This window comes from Liolophura sinensis, chromosome 5, assembly GCF_032854445.1.
Source record: "Liolophura sinensis isolate JHLJ2023 chromosome 5, CUHK_Ljap_v2, whole genome shotgun sequence".
In the NCBI taxonomy this organism is placed as follows: Eukaryota; Metazoa; Mollusca; class Polyplacophora; order Chitonida; family Chitonidae; genus Liolophura; species Liolophura sinensis.
Genome location: NC_088299.1, coordinates 16,179,214 through 16,195,106, shown reverse-complemented (window position 1 = coordinate 16,195,106; position 15,893 = coordinate 16,179,214). Strand labels below are relative to the sequence as shown.

Here is a 15,893-nt window from a genome sequence, read left to right as displayed (position 1 = left end):
AGTCATGTTCTTGCGCACTTGCATAGCATTGCAAATAAAAGCTGTTACTCCCACAACAAAAACTCTGCATGGGTGTGTAGCCTTCAAAATTTAAAAAAAAAAGTATTTAAAATCTATATGCCACATGGTTTACACGTGACTGCTTCATCGTTTTGTTGAGCTTTCCTACGACCATGCATCAATCTGGAACAGGTTAAAGTTAAAACTGTATATGATTGTACTTAATACTTAATGATTACAAATCCTAATTCAAAATTGATCAGGCAGAACCCTGAATTTAATTTTAATGTGTCGGTCGTTCACGATTCGCCAAAACTGTAGCTATACTCGAGTGGTCTAAATTCACTCCATTATAATAATAATCCACCTCGACCCGCGTATTTCGATAGTATTCCTCACAACGGTCTGTCCTATGTGAAGTCCCTTGCAGTTATTTATCCATATACTTTTGTTTAAAGGCTTAGGTTCCGACACTTTCGATGTAGATGTATACACATCATTTTGAGGTGTTTTTTTTTTCAGATTTGGGCGTATTAGTAGCCATGTTTTTCTTCATCTTGGATAAAACGTATTTGTCTCCCCTTATATATGCTGTGTTTTGACCTCAGATCATCTGACCCGACGAATGACCTAAGCAGTTATTTTACCCTCCGGTTCTATACTCGTCACAGCCGGTCCCTGACAACGTCTTTATTGGGAGGCTGGATTGACTACCATCCGACTTAATTAACCGATCGGAGTTAAAAACGTCGAATGACCTAAGCAGTTATTATACGGGCCGGTTCTATACTCGTCTCAGCAGGTCTCTGACTACATCTTTATATGGAGACTGATTCCCGACTATAAATGATGTTACGACACACCAGTTCTTCTTTAATTAATTCTGGATTCGCCACGCCGGTTCTATGCAACTGACCAATCAACAGAGCTCATATACTGCCATCACCAGCACGCATTAACTTTTGGAGATGAAGGCCGTATATATATTTTTTTACTTTTCAGAAATCCCGCTGGAACGGTGTATACAGATTTTATTCCCGGCATTGTTATAGAGTAAGGCTGTCAACAGCTCTCTTATAAATTTACTACGACTACCTCCACGTGTTAAATATTGGAGATGTTGACCACCTATTTATTTTGATTACGTTATCAGTTTATTTTAACTTGTGCAAATCCCGCTGGAACTGTCTATGCTTCCCCAACGATATGGCGCACTACTGTATAGGTAGGCTGGCTCGGCTATAAATAATGTTTACATCACACCCATTCTTTAATTAACGAATAATTCCAGTTCCAGCCGTCGTTATAGATTCGACCGTCTGTTTCGAGTTAAGGCCCCTTGGCTCATATACCCACGTCTACCTCATTAAATATTGTAAATGTTGACCGCAGATTTTCATGATTACGTCAACAGTTTATTTTATATTTGACTTACCCGCGGCACAGACATCTATACTACTTAAATGTGCGTACATATTAATGAATTTATTTATTTTATTGGTGTTTTACGCCGTACTCAAGAATATTTCACTTATTCGACGGCGCCCAGCATTATGGTGGGAGGAAACCGGACAGAGCGCGGGGAACTCACGACCATCCGCCGGATGGTGACGGACCCTCCCACGTACGGCCGGAGGGGAAGCCAGCATGAGTTGGACTTGAACTCAAAGCAACAGCATTGGTGAGACGCTCCTGGGTCATTACGCTGCCCTAACCACTGAGCCATATGAGCCGGGTACGTATACCTTACGGAGCAAATAGCATCCACACATAGCACTGGCCGCCATCGTGTAAGTAAAATATTCTTGAGTATGACATTAAGCAACAATAAAATCGAATATGTTGCTAGGTGTTTACAACACCATATCTGAAACTGAAAACTGAGAAGGCCTATCAGCAACCTGCTGATTGTCATGTGTTTCTTCCTACCATAATGCTGACTGCCGTCACATAAGTGAAATATACTTTAGTACAATTCATTGAAGATCTTGCACAGATATATCTTGTTAGCCCTGGTCGGGTCAAACCAAAGTAAGACTTAAAAAATAGTACTTGCACATGCCTCGCTTGGCGCTCAGTCCTGAGAGGTTAGACCAAGGAAACAGGACTGGTTGTTCCAATGTGATCGGGTGTGGTGTTCTGTCTGTCGACATGGTGCTTCAGTTGAGACAGCCCTCTGACACACACACATGGAGTATGGAGTAAAACTACAAGCATACATACTACATACTTACATGCACACATACGTACACGAATGCAGACATATGTACACGAATGCAGACATACGTACACTAATGCACACATACGTACACGAATGCACACATAGGCACACGAATGCACACATACATGCGTACATACATGAATGCAGACATACGTACACGAATGCACACATACGTACACGAATGCACACATACGCACACGCATGCAGGCATGCGTACATACATGAATGCAGACATACGTACACGAATGCACACATATGTACACGAACGCACCCATACGCACACGAATCCAGAAATACGAACATGAATGCAGACACACATGCGTACATACATAAAGGCACACATGCATACACACACACATACATACATTCTACCACCAATATCCATGGAGTGGACATCAGGACGTTAAACATGGAAAAGGTTAAAGCTGTCCGTAGTCTTATAAGGGGGGAAATTCTGTAAAGAATACGGTATTAAACAAAAATCAAATAAAATAAATAAAGCATTGTTGTGTAGTTATTTTAATATTAGAACGATCGTTTTGTCTCTTTTGTCTCTTTTTTATGTGTTCAATCGAGACGTAATAATAGCACCATAATCAGTAATAAGTGCAAAAAAAGAACAAAAATTCCTACCCCTTAATATTTGCCCTCAGGTAAGCCCGATGGTTTTACGGTGGGACAGGAGAAAGCAGAGCTGTATGTGTAAGGATTCGCAAGGACCGGACAAGAATTGAAACTTACAGAGCTATAAATGAGCTGACAGTGGAAAAGAGAGAGTAGCGAACAGTAAGCAAAGCACTTGAATGCGCTTTTCAACATTTTCTCGTTCTACAGCCGTTCGATACCTTTAGTCCAGAAGACATATCACCAAAATCGGGTACACAAAACAACTGGCAAATCCAAGTAGCTCAGAGAAAGCTGCACAAAACGAAAAGATAAGATGGTTAAGAAAATCGAAATCCGTTGTATATAAAATGTTAAATTAATTACTTAAATGTATGTATTTACACAAATGCACGCATATTTTTACATGAATTATTGTACATATATTACACACAATTTACAACAAATAATAAGTTTAAAAAAAGTAATTACGTGTACAAAGTACAGTTTAGAAATTGAAATTTTTATCAATGGTTAAGAGTTAATATACACATTTAATATATACACTGGTACACAAAGGAAGTTGTGCTGCTGTCTTAAATTTATTTAATAAACTTATTTCTGCAATGCAATTTATGTGTTTGTTTACCTTTGCAGTGTTTCTGTTGGCCAAGTGAGTTTCTGTTGACCGTTGCAGTGTTTCTGTTGGCCATGGGAGGTTTCTGTTGACCGTGGCAGTGTTTCTGTTGGTCATGGGAGGTTTCTGTTGACCGTTGCAGTGTTTCTGTTGGCCAAGGGAGGTTTCTGTTGACCGTCGCAATGTTTCTGTTAGCCATGGGAGGTTTCGGTTGGCCATGGGAGGTTTCTTTTGGCCATGGGAGGTTTCGGTTGGCCATGGAAGGTTTCTGTTAGGGAGGGGCCTTAGGACATTTCACTAGGTGAGGCAGCGTTTCCTTTGGCTTGGTTTCGTTTCTATTTGCCAGGGGCCTTCTCTGTTCATCTCAGACCGTTCCCTTTTTTTGAGACCTTTTTGACCAGGTACCGCTTTCTCTTCGTTACGTGTTATCAAACCGTCAAAGAACCTCATTCTATCTCGAAAACAGAGAAATTTACAGTAATGGAAGTCACAAGAGGTACTCATTTCACGTGGTTATTACCCACAAATATAAGACTTTCTTTAACAGTTAAGGTAATAAAGGATATTTTGGACATCAGGAGAACATGTTTCTAAAGAAAGAATGTCAACTGCAACCTTCATATGTAGAATATGCATTTTACTTTCTAGCGGACAGGCATTGAAATCTTTTTATAATGATATTAAAGGTATGCAGTAGATTTTTTGCAAAAATCCATGCAAGTAAATTAAAATTCAGTGGATGCGTTTTTAATTGTCTTTCGGGGTGTTAGTGACCACCAGCGGTAGACCGCTCTGACAGTGCTGTTAGCTGGCCTTCGGTCTATATTATAAACACCTAAAGTCGGATTTATAAGTGAAAATTGGTGTCACACGTAAAAAAGGGTGTCAATTACTTGACATATGTTGGTGGTTTACATCGGGCTTCCCATTTCCCTCCAACAATAAAACATGGTGTACAGTATAAAGCTACGCACACTTATTTACCAAAGGTTGGTGGTTTAATCCGGACAATGGTTTCCTTATCTGTAAAATTAACATAACTAGTTAAGGATCTTCTTTAGTAAACAACCAAATAGAGACCCCCAGCAAATAAGCGAAATCAAGATATATTCCACCATAATAAAATTATCGATATTAGAATGTTTTGAAATCGACGAACAACATGATGCACTTCAGTTATATGGTCTCCGTGGAGTTTCCTGTGTAAACAACACATCCAAGGTAAAACATTGCCGTCTGACAATCAATATCATAGTGAGCTCGACTCATTAAGATGTGAAAATTATAGCCAGGTTAGGAATGGGTTGCTCTAGCGCCAAGCTAGATCTATGTGAGCACGATTATATAGTGTTTATTCGATGGGAAATGTTTACTGGGTTTAATAATATTTTCGTCACGATATGACTGATATGACAGTCATAATTTAAGTAGGTATCTCACTTTCGCATTATCTTCAAGAACTTAATTGTTATAACTGATATTAACTTGACAGCTAATACGTTGCTTGGGGGCCTCCATGGTTCAGTTGGTTAACGCGCTAGCCCAGCGTAATGACCCAGGAGCCTCTCACCAATGCGGTCGATGTCAGTTCAAGTCCAGCTCATGGCTTCCTCTCCGACCGTACGTGAGAAGGTCTTCCAGCAACCTGCAAATGGTCGTGGGTTTCCCCCCATAATGCTGGCCCAAGTCATATAAGTAAAATATTCTTGAGTACAGCGTAAACACCCATCAAAGAAAAGTTGCCTGTGGAAAATCACCACTACGTCTGAATCTTTCAGCCGCCTTCACTCGCTGCGAGTTGGCGAATCAACTCGTAAAAATGGACTAATGGGATAAAAATACCACCAATGCTATTCTATATGATCGGTAGAACAACAAATAACACTTTGTCAAAGCTGCTTAATCAAGGGTGCTGTCCTGTTTTCATTCCACTAGTCGAATTTATCGAGTACGTCGAGTGGTGTTCGCAAATCGCATCGTATTTACGCTGCTTTTGGCGAAAAATTGAAAAGAGAGATAACCGTTGTAAATTACTGCCCAGTCTACGCCACTCTGCGAGTGGCAGAGACTTTCGAATATCAACTCTACGTACTTACCTGTGTAAACAGCTACACTATCGGTTAGTACACAGAAAAAAACACGATGAAAATCCTTTTTATCTTTTATCAACAATCTACCCGAGAAATCTTGACAAATTATAGTGGGTTAAAGTGTACCCTCGGCAGCCTAGCTACCTGTGTATTGCAGTTGTTATGCGCCTGAAGTAAAACTTAATCGAATCTCCAATATTTACCGACCTGGGGGTCGATAAGATAAGAGGGTGGAAAGTTTGCACTATATACACTCAGTAGCAGAGGTGTACGGATGTATGTATACTTGGGGATTTACGTCGCACTTCAATTTTTTCGTGTTATATGACCGCGGGGAATCATTAGGTGCGTTTATATACAGTGTGCCTTTTTGTGGCAGGGCGAGTGCTTCCCACCAAAGTTCTACCACTACTGAAGTATTACGCTGAAGATATCGCATCTCATCACATTATACTGACACCGGGCCAACCAGTTTTGTTTTCTTGCTCTAACCTCACGATTTTGGTATGACCCAACCGGGGTTTGATCCCGGGTCTCCCGACTTCGAGGCGTCCGTTCTAACCATCAGACAAACGAAGCGGTCACATTCATTAGTAGGAAGACTTTAAAAATGATACTGCTTAGCTGCTTAGCTTGGTGCTCACCACTGAGACGTTAGAGCAAGGAAACGAGATTGGTTAGATCGGTGTCAGTGTAATGTGACAGGATGGGGTGTCATGTCTGGTGTCTTCGGCGTGATACCTCAGTGGCGGCAGCACATTGTCGGCATGGGCTCTTGCCACATGAAGGTACAGGATATATAAACACACATTTAAGAACCCCTCGTCGTCACATGACTGAAAAACTGTTCAGTCCGAAGAAAAATCCCTAGCATACATACATACATACATACATACATACATACATACATACATACATACATACATACATACATACATACATACATACATACATACATACATACAGGCACGCAGGCAGGCAGGCAGGCAGGCACGCACGCACACACGCACACACGCACACACGCACACATGCACACACACACACACACACACACACACACACACACACACACACACACACACACACACACACACACACATACATACATACATACATACATACATACATACATACATACATACATACATACATTAGTAGGAATATATGCATGTAGGCCTATTAGTCTTGCCCATCGTGCGTTACGTTGGCAATGTGCCCAGAACAAAGTAAAGCTCACAAGTCAGGTGTAACTGGACAGACTGTCAGGCTTCACGTTAAATACCAATGAGTTGATGTAAATCATCAAGAGGCAGTATTTCAAAATTTATACTTATATATCTGGACAAGGCGCACAGCGTAGAGAGTAAAGCCAGGGCAGCGGCGACCGAGGAACAAAGGAAGACAAAGACACACGGACGGAGAGACAGGGGCAGACAGACAAACAGTGAGAATGGGACACAGACAGACAGACAATCGGACACAGACAGAAAGACACATGGACAGACAAACAGGGAGACATAGAGATACAGTCACATATATACAGGCAGACACAGACAGACAGACAAACACAGACACAGACAGACAGACAAACACAGACACAGACAGACAGACAAACACAGACACAGACAGACAGACAAACACAGACACAGACAGACAGACAGACAGACAGACAGATAAACACAGACAGACACAAATTGAGTGAATAGACAGAGACATAGACAGGCGGAGTGAGACAGACAAAGACAGACACAGACAGACACATAGAGGGACACTCATTTGCGGAGGTACGGTAATAAATGTGTTCTCATACCACTTAGACACAAAAACTCCAAAGTTAGTCAGCAAGGTGTATGGTCTTGCGTATCCTCTCACCAAAGTACTAATTTGTAGATTTCCTGGTTTTTGTAGAATCCCCCACTTTTGTAGATTTCCCCGCTTTTGTAGATTCCCCTGCTTTAGTAGATTTGCCATCTTTTGTAGATTTCTCCGCCTCTGTAGATTTCCCAGCCATTACTGTTTGTGTGCCCAGGTGCCAAAGTCACTGGTCAAGTTAGATTGTCTGTTTCCAAGGTTCAACATTCGTTGAAAGCCACTAGCCTTCTACGAATACTAGTATGGTACTCATATACCCATGACTGACAAAGGTCGGTGGTTTATCCCCGGCACCCCGTGTTTTTTTTTCATATAAAACTGACCTACATTGTATATAAAATCTTCGTGTATGGCGTTAAATAAAAAACGCAAAAAATTTGCAGCAAAGGACGACTCAGGGAAACTGTTTTAATATATATATATATAGACATAATTTCCTGCCTCAACACTTTGAAGCATTTAAATCTAGTATACTGTTAAATACTTTTGCCAGCACTACTGGGGTTGCTGTGAGTTCAAGTCCGGCTCATGATGGCTTCCTCTGCGGTCGTACGTGGGAAGGTCTCTCAGCAGCCTGTGGATGATCACGGGTTATCCGCCGTCGCATTAGTGAAATGCTCTTGAGTACGGCGTAAAGCGCTAATCAAATAAATAAATAGATAAATAAATAAGTAAAGACTTCCGCGCTAAACTTATAGGATGGGAGCGACGTTAAACAAGAACTAAAGTTAGTATTGCCGAACGGCAGAGATAATTGTTTTCTAAATTCGTTCGCAATGAGGTGCCGAATGTCATTTTCCCAAATTCATTTATAACGCCTTTGCTAACCTTTAACATAGGCTTACATACCTTTTATCAGAAGATCGATTATGTCGCGTCCACGAGATCGCCATCCAAACATCTCAGCACAGAACACATTCGCATGTCTCAACATACGGACGTGAACGAAAATTGGCATTTTATGTGTATGAGGTGAGTTTTTTTATACTAAGAAAAGTCCTATATTTCGTAATTTTTTTTTTCGTATTTTGAAGCAACCTTTAATCCACATTATCTCGGGCAAAAAATGTCAGTATTGTGGTATTTCGCCTAAGTTTTACGAAAAAAAAAATACAAGTTAATAAGGGATATAGAAGACTAAATTTAGATGTGTGACAGAATGTGTCGCGACAATTTCCCCAAACTTTTTTAACTTTCATGTGTCAGCTTTCTACGTGCTCTGTCAGACTTCTTCCATAAATCTATGAGTAAGGCATGAAACAAATTAATTTTTTTTTATAGTATTATGTTTTATAATCCTCGCTGATATCTTGGCGTGATTTGAAAGGTATATGATTTCTTCGGAAATTTGTAGATTCCTCAACTGTCACTGTTTGTAAGGTCGACCATTTTTGTGGGTTGTCAAACAGTCACACATAATCGATGAAATAAGGCCTCTTGTCACAGTCAGTTTTATTTTACCTGTCCATGGTAATGATTAAAGAGTAGCAAATTGCAGGCCCCATACAGCACCATGGCTTAAGCAGAATTAGGTAGAAACGCTTTGAGAAGTAGTGAATGGTTGACGACGTAATAATTTAGTACATCAAAACTTACATTAGATGAGCATGTTTAAACCGGATAAAAGAACTCAACCTCAGTTAAAACTCGAAAACCATAATATTTTAATAATAGGGATATATATCCAGAAAATCACACCCGATCTTATCACACCTGAGTTACTACGAGGTTAAAGAGAATGACGAGAATTAGAGTAGAGTTTCCTTTAGCTCTTCCCCCTCAATCCGTTTTCTCTTAGACTCAGATGTAGTTTGAAGTCGGCACCTTTGGAGTGAAGCAAAATTGATTGTGGACTCTTCCCGCTTTGATGACGTCACATTGTACTGAGACAACTGTGAGGAATCGTACAACAACAGCATTAAGGCGTTTGATGGCTTTTATTGGCTTTAAACAACCAATATATACCAAAAGCTGTGAAAGATATTTAACCATCTTCGCTGGATTTAAAGGAAACCACATACTCTCCAAATGCTACATCTTATCTGGACTTATATTTGTGGAAAAAGCCAAAACGATCTAAGTCAATCATGTCAACGCATATATATGGTTTCATGTTCTCATAATTTGTTATATTGTGTGTAGTTGGGTTGGAGAAGAAAGTCAAAATTTCGAGGGAAAAAATCTAAATTGCGTTTTGGTAACGAGGGAAAGTCAAACTTCTACACAGAAAATAGAAATTCATAAGAAAAAAACAAACTCGACATTTTGAAAAAAAAGTTTCAATATTTCGACATTTGTATGGCTCAAAATGTTTTCTTCGCCATGACACAAATAGATGTCTTAAAAGCGTTACAGAGATATTGTGTTTGGAGGCCTGCTAACAGCAATTTAGGCCAGCTGATGGTTTCAGCGGATTTGTCCATGGAGTCGGAATCTTTTAGAATCAGCACTTTGAAGTCAATAGATCTGAAGGAATCTTTTAGTGCAGAAAATGTTCCTCATACTCCAACTGACTGATAGATATCAAACTTATATTTTAATAATTCGTTCTTGTCTGTCTTGTTCGTTAGTAGGAAATTTAAAAATCTTTATTCTTGGGTTGTGTTTTCACAGGACAATGTCATCCATCATTTCCTGTCTCTTTTCTGCCAGGTCAAGACAAAAATGAGGCCAACCGTCTTAGGCATCCTGATAATGGTCGGGTTCAGTTCTTTGTTATCTCTTTCCACCGAATCTTCAAAAATAACTTTCACCAAACCTAAACCTTCAAATAATGTTAGTTTAACTAATCGCACAGGAGGCCCATCAACCAGTATTAGCCTAACTACAAGTACAGAAAGCCAACCCACCAGCAGGTCAGGTCAATACAGAAACCCAAAAGGCCCGTCCACCAGTACAACAGGTAGAACTATCAGCATGACAAGACCATCCAAGAGAACTCCAGGTTCAACCACTAGCACAGTAAGCCTAACTAATAAGAAAGCAAGTCAGTTCAACAGAATAGCGGGTGGACCTACCACTAGCAGCCCAGCTACATGGAAAATTACTAGAATGGCAAGTACAAACACTGGCAGAGTAACCTTGGTCACGAGCACGGCAAGCCCATCTACGAGTCCGGCAAGCCCATCTACCAGCACGGCAAACGCATCAACCAGCACGTTAACCCTATCTAGTAGCACATCCGGACCAAATATTAGTCAGGCAGGTGGAACTACCAGCAGGGCAGGCCAATCGGCGAGGACGACAGGCCCATCCACCAGCTCAACAGGCCCATCTACGACCACGACAACAGACCCATCTACAAACACGACAACAGGCCCATCTGCGAGCCCGACAACAGGCCCATATAAGAGCACCACAACAGGCCTCTATACCAACACGGCAAACCCATCTACAGGCACGGCAAGCACATCAGGCAGCATGGCAAGGCCATCTACCAGCCCAGTAAGCCCATCTACTAGCAGAGCAAACCCATCTACGAGTACGGCAAGCTCATCTACCAGCACGACAAGCCCATCTACCAGTACGGCAAACCCATCTACGAGCACGACAAGCCCATTTATCAACACGGCAAGACCCTCTACCAGCACGACAAGCCCATCTACCAGTACGGCAACCACATCTACCAGCACAGCAAGACCATCTACCATCATGGCAACCCCATCTACCAGCACAACAAGGCCATCTACGAGTACGGCAACCACATCTACAAGCACAGCAAGCCCCTCTACCAGCACAGCAAGCCCATCTACCAGTACGGCAACCGCATCTACCAGCACGGCAAGTCCCTCTACCAGCACAGCAAGCCCATCTACCAGTACGGCAAGCCCCTCTACCAGCACGGCAAGCCCCTCTACCAGCACAGCAAGCCCATCTACCAGTACGACAACCACATCTACCAGGACGGCAAGCCCATCTACCAGCACAGCAAGGCCATCTACCAGTACAGCAACCACATCTACCAGCACGGCAAGCCCCTCTACCAGCACAGGAAGCCCATCTACCAGTACGGCAACCACATCTACCAGCACGGCAAGCCCCTCTACAAGCACGAAAAGCCCATCTACCAGTACGGCAACCACATCTACCAGCACGGCAAGCCCCTCTACCAGCACAGCAAGCCCATCTACCAGTACGGCAACCACATCTACCAGCACGGCAACCACATCTACCAGCACGACAAGCCCATCTATCAGCACAGCAACCCCATCTATCAGCACAGCAAGCCCATCTACCAGCACGGCAAGCCAATTTACGAGCACGGCAAACTCATCTACAAACACGGCAAACCCATCAACCAGCACGTTAACCCTATCTCGTAGCACATCTGGACTAAACATAAGTCAGGCAGGTGGAACTACCAGCAGGGCAGGCCTATCGGCGAGGACGACAGGCCCATCCACCAGCTCAACAGGCCCATCTACGACCACGACAACAGGCCCATCTACGAGCCAGACAACAGGCCCATCTAAGAGCACCACAACAGGCCCATATACGAGCACGGCAAACACATCTACAGGCACGGCAAGCACATCAGGCAGCATGGCAAGGCCATCTACCAGCCCAGTAAGCCCATCTACTAGCAGAACAAAACCATCTACCAGTACGGCAACCACATCTACCAGCACGGCAAGCCCCTCTACCAGCACAGGAAGCCCATCCACCAGTACGGCAACCACATCTACCAGCACGGCAAGCCCCTCTACCAGCACAGCAAGCCCATCTACCAGTGCAGCAATCGCATCTACCAGCACGGCAAGTCCCTCTACCAGCACAGCAAGCCCATCTACCAGTACGGCACCCACATCTACCAGAACGGCAAGCCCCTCTACCAGCACACCAAGACCCTCTACCAGCACAGCAACCCCATCTGCCAGTAATCCAACCATATCTACCAGCACGGCAAGCTCCTCTAGAAGCACAGCAAGCCCATCCACCAGTACGGCACCCACATCTACCAGCACGGCAACCACATCTACCAGCACGAAAAGCCCATCTACCAGTACGGCAACCACATCTACCGGCACGGCAAGCCCCTCTACCAGCACAGCAAGCCCATCTACCAGTACGGCAACCAGGTCTAGCAGGACGGTAAGCCCATCTATCAGCACAGCAACCCCATCTACCAGTACGGCAACGACATCTACCAGCACAGTAAGCCCATCTACCAGCACGGTAAGCCCATTTACCAGCACGGAAAGCCCATCTACCAGCACGGCAAGCCAATTTACGAGCACGGCAAACCCATCTACTAACACGACAAACCCATCAGCCAGCACGTCAACCCTATCTGGTAGCACATCCGGACCAAACATTAGTCAGGCAGGTGGAACTACCGGCAGGACAGGCCTATCGGCGAGGACGACAGGCCCATCCACCAGCTCAACTGGCCCATCTACGACCACGACAACAGGCCCATCTACAAGCACGACAACAGGCCCATTTACAAGCCCGACAACAGGCCCATATAAGAGCACCACAACAGGCACATATACGAGCACGGCAAACCCATCTACAGGCACGGCAACCACATCAGGCAGCATGGCAAGGCCATCTACCAGCCCAGTAAGCCCATCTACTTGCAGAACAAAACCATCTACCAGTACGGCAACCACATCTACCAGCACGGCAAGCCCCTCTACCAGCACAGCAAGCCCATCTACCAGTACGGCAACCACATCTACCAGCACGGCAACCACATCTACCAGCACGACAAGCCCCTCATACAGGACAGCAAGCCCATCTACCAGTACGGGAACCACATCTACCAGCACGGCAAGCCCATCTACCAGCACAGGAAGCCCATCTACCAGTGCGGCAACCGCATCTACCAGCACGGCAAGCCCCTCTACCAGCACAGCAAGCCCATCTACCAGTGCAGCAATCGCATCTACCAGCACGGCAAGTCCCTTTACCAGCACAGCAAGCCCATCTACCAGTACGGCAACCACATCTACCAGCACAGCAACCCCATCTACCAGTACGGCAACCACATCTTCCAGCACGGCAAGCTCCTCTACCAGCACAGCAAGCCCATCTACCAGTAATCCAACCACATCTACCAGCACGGCAAGCCCCTATACCAGCACAGGAAGCCTATCTACCAGTACGGCACTCACATTTACCAGGACGGCGACCACATCTACCAGCACGAAAAGCCCATCTACCAGTACGGCAACCACATCTACCAGCACGGCAAGCCCCTCTACCAGCACAGCAAGCCCATCTACCAGTACGGCAACCACATCTACCAGCACGGCAACCACATCTACCAGCACGACAAGCCCCTCATACAGGACAGCAAGCCCATCTACCAGTACGGGAACCACATCTACCAGCACGGCAAGCCCCTCTACCAGCACAGCAAGCCCATCTACCAGTACAGCAACCAAATCTACCAGCACAGCAAGCCTCTCTACCAGCACGGCAAGCCAATTTACGAGCACGGCAAATCAATCTACCAGTACGGCCACCACATCTACCAGCACATCAAGCTCCTCTACCAGCACAGCAAGCCCATCTACCAGTACGGCAACCACGTCTACCAGGACGACAAGCCCATCTATCAGCACAGCAAGCCCATCTACCAGCACGGCAAGCCAATTTACGAGCACGGCAAACTCATCTACAAACACGGCAAACCCATCAACCAGCACGTTAACCCTATCTAGTAGCACATCTGGACTAAACATAAGTCAGGCAGGTGGAACTACCAGCAGGGCAGGCCTATCGGCGAGGACGACAGGCCCATCCACCAGCTCAACAGGCCCATCTACGACCACGACAACAGGCCCATCTACGAGCCAGACAACAGGCCCATCTAAGAGCACCACAACAGGCCCATATACGAGCACGGCAAACCCATCTACAGGCACGGCAAGCACATCAGGCAGCATGACAAGGCCATCTACCATCCCAGTAAGCCCATCTACTAGCAGAACAAAACCATCTACCAGTACGGCAACCACATCTACCAGCACGGCAAGCCCATCTACCAGCACGACAAGCCCATCTACGAGTACGGCAACCACATCTACCAGCACGGCAAGCCCCTCTACCAGCACGACAAGCCCATCTACCAGTACGGCAACCACATCTACCAGCACGGCAAGCCCCTCTACCAGCACGACAAGCCCATCTACCAGTACGGCAACCACATCTACCAGCACGGCAAGCCCCTCTACCAGCACAGGAAGCCCATCTACCAGTACGGCAACCACATCTACCAGAACGGCAAACCCCTCTACCAGCACAGCAAGCCCATCCACCAGTACGGCAACCACATCTACCAGCACAGCAAGCCCCTCTACCAGCACAGCAAGCCCATCTACCAGTACGGCAACCCCATCTACCAGCACTGTAAGCCCATTTACCAGCACGGAAAGCCCATCTACCAGCACGACAAGCCAATTTACGAGCACGGCAAACCCATCTACAAACCCATCAACCAGCGCGTTAACCCTATCTAGTAGCACATCCGGACCGAACACTAGTGCGACAGGTGGAACTACCAGCAGGGCAGGCCTATCTGCGGGGACGACAGGCACATCCACCAGCTCAACAGTCACTTTTATGACCACGGCAAGCCCATCTACGACCACGGCAAGGCCTTCTACCAGGACTGCAAGCCCATCTACGATCCCGGTCAGCCCATCTACCAGCACGGCAAACCCATCTATTAGCACCAAAAACCCATCTACTAGCACGTCAAACCCATCTACCAGCACGTCAAGCCCATCTACCAGCACGTCAAGCCCATCTATCAGCAGGGCAAAACCATCTACCAGGAAGGCAAGCCCATCTACCGACTTAACAGGCCCATCTACCAGCACGGCAAGCTCATCTACGAGCACAGCATCCCCATCCACTATCACGGCAACCTCATCCACCAGCACGGGAACCCCATATACGAGCACGGTGCGCCCAACCACAAGCACGGTAGGTTCAACCACCAGCACGGCAAGCTTTAATCAAGGCACGGCAATCCCAACAAGAAGTACAGCAGGCTTAGCCAGCAGCATGACAGGCAGAATCTCCACCATGGTAGGCCAGTCCACTAGCACGGCTGGACAAAGGACTAAATCTGTACAGGGCACCTACATTCCGGCTAAAGGTAAGGGCAATTTGAAAAAAGTATTGTACTGTCAGTGTTGGTGACTCTAATTATGATCTACAGAGTTCTGTTTGTGCATGTAGCTAATTTTGACATTCCACGCTAAACTAAGACTAAAGTGAGTCGACGGCACTGAATACATGACCAGCGCAATATCCCAGGAGACTCTCAACAATGCGGTCGCTGTGATTTTAAGTCCAGCCTATGCTGGCTTCCTCTCCCTGGGAATGTCTGTCAACAACCTGCACAGGGTATATGAAAGTCTGGTGACTGATAAAATGAAATTAGTCAGACAGCCAAGGTCATATGTAGTTCCCGAAAGACAATAAGCTTTAATCACATACTACGAAAAAATAG

General features: G+C 45.1%; 1 protein-coding gene across 1 annotated transcript; it reads left to right on the top strand.

The window, feature by feature from the left end:
• Positions 1 to 8,291: 8,291 nt before the first annotated feature.
• LOC135465497 (mucin-2-like) lies at positions 8,292 to 15,877 on the top strand. Its single transcript, XM_064742737.1, has 2 exons — positions 8,292 to 8,395; positions 10,076 to 15,877. Exon 2 carries the CDS (start codon positions 10,088 to 10,090, stop codon positions 15,578 to 15,580), a length of 5,493 nt encoding a protein of 1,830 aa, XP_064598807.1. The 5' UTR covers positions 8,292 to 8,395; positions 10,076 to 10,087; the 3' UTR covers positions 15,581 to 15,877.
• The last annotated feature ends 16 nt before the right edge of the window (positions 15,878 to 15,893 follow it).